This window comes from Miscanthus floridulus, chromosome 6, assembly GCF_019320115.1.
Source record: "Miscanthus floridulus cultivar M001 chromosome 6, ASM1932011v1, whole genome shotgun sequence".
Classification (NCBI taxonomy): domain Eukaryota; kingdom Viridiplantae; phylum Streptophyta; class Magnoliopsida; order Poales; family Poaceae; genus Miscanthus; species Miscanthus floridulus.
The window spans coordinates 135,353,525-135,357,207 of NC_089585.1; the positions used below are offsets into that span (position 1 = coordinate 135,353,525).

The following is a 3,683-nucleotide window of genomic DNA, read 5'->3' on the forward strand; positions in this document are numbered from 1 at the left end:
CTGACTCCTGCTGCAAAACCTGCGCAGCATCTGTGAAGTGCACCTGGCCAGACCTGCTAGGCACTTTCTTCTTGATGATGGTCCTCTTGACAAGCCTGTAATTTGCGGACGGTTGAGCTGACTGAGCCGACTGGTTCTGGGGATAGGCCCAAGCATAGTGGCCATCTTTGCCACACTTGAAGCAAGCTCCTGGCCTATTCCCAAACCCTTGATGAGGTGGGACATGCTGTCCCTGAGACTACAGCGGTTGCACCTGCTGTGGAGGTGCATGGTACTGAGTAGAGGAAGTCTGTGAAGTCTGCTGGGGTTGCCGGAATGAAGGCCCACCGAATGGTTGATAGGGCCCCCGTCGGACAACCTGTATCTTCTGTGTGTGAGGGTGGCTAGAGGATCCAGCTGCCACCCGCTTCGTCTTCCACTCGGCCTGGGACTCCCACTAAAAACCCTCCATGGCAATGGCGGCGTTCATCAGTGCTCCAAAGGTTTGATAGTTCACTGTGTACATCTTCTCTTGAAGAATGGGAGCGAGAACACAAAAGAAGCGGTCCTTCTTCTTGTCATCAGAGTCCACATGGATGCCAGCATACTGAGCCAAGTGATTAAACTTGTTCACATATTCCATCACTGTCCTGTTCCCCTAGCGCAGCTCTAGGAACTCGGTCACCTTCTGGTTGATGACACCAGCAGGGATAAAGAACTCTTAGAAAGCGGTGGAGAACTCCCGCCATGTTGTTGGATGATCTGGCTGCTCCGTGGCCTAGAAGGTTTCCCACCATGCACCTGTGGACCCCAAAAGCTACTGCGCCGCAAAGTACACCTTCTGCTCATCGGTCACTCTAAGCAGCCAAAATTTCTGCTCCAGAGTGCGAAGCTAGTGCTCCACCTCCAAGGGCTCGTCAGATAGCGTGAACATGGGTGGGTGAGTCTTGAGGAAGCCCTGGTAAGAGGACTATCCCTCAGGGCGGTGGGCACCACCCCCATTCCTACCGTTGCCCCTGTGGCCTCCATGGGCGAGGCCTGCGACAGCCTGTGCCATAATGTCCATGGCACGAGTTGTTTCCTAGCGAGCAGCAGCTGACTCCTGGTGAGCAACCAATAGCTCTGCCATTATCTCTGCGGGAGTCATCGGTGAAGGCGATGGCGGAGGAGGAGCTAGAAGTGGAGCCCCATGTCTCTCCCCGTTGGGCTCATGGGCCCGACCACTCTCGCCTTGGCCCTCGCTAAGACCGTGAGCTACCCCCGCACTAGTGCTCCCACGTCCAGACCTTAGATTCATCTATATGAGATATGAACCATCCATTAGAGCACCCTCCCGATCAGAATCAAGGGATTAGAGAAATGACAGCACATTTATTAAAGCATTCTGTTAGTTAGTCCTATAAATTTACTAATTCAATTATACGTGAAGGGGGATTTCAGTTGATGTAAGATGCTATTATCATGATGCATGCTTTAACCTAAGCGTTCACTCAAGCCAGAATATAGCGGTATTCGGAAAACTTTTCGGCACATCGCACACTCACTTTCCGTATACTAAGCGATTTCTTACGCAACGTAAGTCAGTGTACCTGCAGAAAACTGATTAGATAAAACCAGTGCCGCTATCCTAGATATACCATATGCTAGGGCTTATATTTATTTACCTAATATAATCGCATCCTACTTTTCACAAAACTTTTGTTGGTCAAATTTTTAAGTTTTGAAAAAGAGTGATGAAACTCGTAACCATTATTGGCTCTGGTACCAACTGTGGTAGAACCGCCCGAAATAGCACACTTACAGAGGCGCTCGTCTTCCACCAGACACTAATCACCTCGAAAGCAGGCTACAGCGGGCGGTATCTATCGGGCACACCCCAAGGGAGAACCCGAAAGATCCACATTTTTCCCAATGATCCAATAATGAGAATGAGTTACAACACAAGTCCATTTCATATATCAGAGTTTCTTAAAAGTACATTATTACAATACCAAATATCAGAGTGCGGAATGATAAACAGCGGAATTTAAAATAAACATCTAGCGATAAGAACGAGGATCCGTCTGAGCCCACCAGAAGAATCCTCCACACAAAGGTACTTCTAATGCATCACCTGCAACAGGGGTAAATAAACCCTGAGTACACAATGTACTCACAAGACTTATACGACTAGTGGGAATAATTTCCCGACTCCAAGGAAGGGAACCATTTGCTTCATTTGGTTTACCTTTTTTTTTTGTGCTAAACATCACTTCCATATTAACCAATGACGTGTAGTATTTCAAAATATGATAAATGCTTTTTTCTTAGTTATGAGAATAATGGATACCACTCATTTACATTATTCTGAATGTTGCAATTTACTGTCTTCACGTATGGATAGCCTAACACTGGCAGCTGCGCGGCAACTGCCCGCTTAGTTTCTAGGGGGACTCCCAATTTTGACCCAAAAACGCCACCACACCGTCGCACGCGCGATCCGACAAGGCCATGACGCCAGCTGGTGCGTGTCAGCGTGTGCGCACGGGAGAGGGCGGTGGTGGATTTCCAATCCCAAATCTCCCATCCCGAGCCGTGCCCTCGCTTTCTCCGAAAAGAGGCAGCGCCCCTCTCACTTTTTACATCTTCACTTCACTTGGCCTACCAGCTGAGTTTCCCTCTCTCGATCTCTCCCCTCTCTCCAGTCTCCACTACACTCCGAATCCCCACTCCGCCTGCCCTGCGCCGCGCCGCGCTGCGCCGAGCGGACCGCCACCACCGAAACCCTAGAGCAAGCAGCGATGCACAGTCCGGTCCCGCTCCTCGTCCTGCTCCTCTGCACGGCCGCGGCGGCCTCCAACGGCTCCCAGTCCCAGGTACGTCACGTCACGTCAGCCGCCAGCGTCTTCTCCTCCCCTATCCTCACTTTGCCGCCTCGATCCCCTGCTGCAATTCCGGCTCACATTGCGTCACGCCGCGCGCAGTCGCAGGCACCGGGGGCGGCGCGGCGGGGGATGATGGTGCCGGTGGCCCCCGCGGAGGCGGAGCTCGGCGCCATGGCGCTCGCCCTCAACGACACGCGGCGCCGGCTCGGGGGCAGCTTCCAGCTCTGCGCGCCCTGCACCTGCTGCAGCGGGGCCAGCGGCGCCTGCGTCCTCGCGCCCTGCTGCTACTCCATCAACTGCAACATCCCCAACCGCCCCTTCGGGTACTGCTCCTTCACGCCCAAGTCCTGCGAGTGCAGTGGATGCAACCTGTGAGCTCCGCGGCGGCCGCGGGATTCATTCAATTTCAATTGAATTGGTCACAAGAAGAGTGAGTGTGTGAGAGAGTGGGGTAGTAACGAATCTGTATAAATTCCCCACCTGCTTAGTTAAGTGGCGATTGCTATTACTTCTAGCTAGTACTTAGTATTCTGTTGTGATCACATATCACTGCTACGTGGTGTAGCTGCTACATTCGATTTGGTTGAGAAAAAAAAGGGGGGGGGGGGGGGGGGGGGGGGTTGATTTAGAAGTCACTACTCTGGGGTTTTGTTTTTATGTCGCCACACATTGGATGTCTGATTAGGATGCTACTTGTTCATAGCTGGAATAAATATATTTGTTTAGGTGCATGGATTTAGGGCCTTTTTAGTGGATGCCATCTCTTCCATCCTGATCGTTCGTCATCATGTCAACTCTTTTCTGATGCTGACTGGATTGGCCAGACCTTATCAGCACATG

At 51.6% G+C, this 3,683-nt stretch overlaps 1 protein-coding gene across 1 annotated transcript; it reads left to right on the forward strand.

Moving 5' to 3' along the window:
* The first annotated feature begins 2,453 nt into the window (after positions 1 to 2,453).
* On the forward strand, positions 2,454 to 3,433 carry LOC136457056 (uncharacterized). Its single transcript, XM_066457097.1, has 2 exons — positions 2,454 to 2,834; positions 2,943 to 3,433. Exons 1-2 carry the CDS (start codon positions 2,760 to 2,762, stop codon positions 3,216 to 3,218), a joined length of 351 nt encoding a protein of 116 aa, XP_066313194.1. The 5' UTR covers positions 2,454 to 2,759; the 3' UTR covers positions 3,219 to 3,433.
* The last annotated feature ends 250 nt before the right edge of the window (positions 3,434 to 3,683 follow it).

Bases quoted from the DNA above. Each gene is read 5' to 3' on its own strand.
- LOC136457056 (XM_066457097.1), top strand. From the start codon at position 2,760: ATGCACAGTCCGGTCCCGCTCCTCGTCCTGCTCCTCTGCACGGCCGCG. The intron at 2,835-2,942 runs GTACGTCACGTC...CGCCGCGCGCAG, and splicing joins CCAACGGCTCCCAGTCCCAG to TCGCAGGCACCGGGGGCGGC.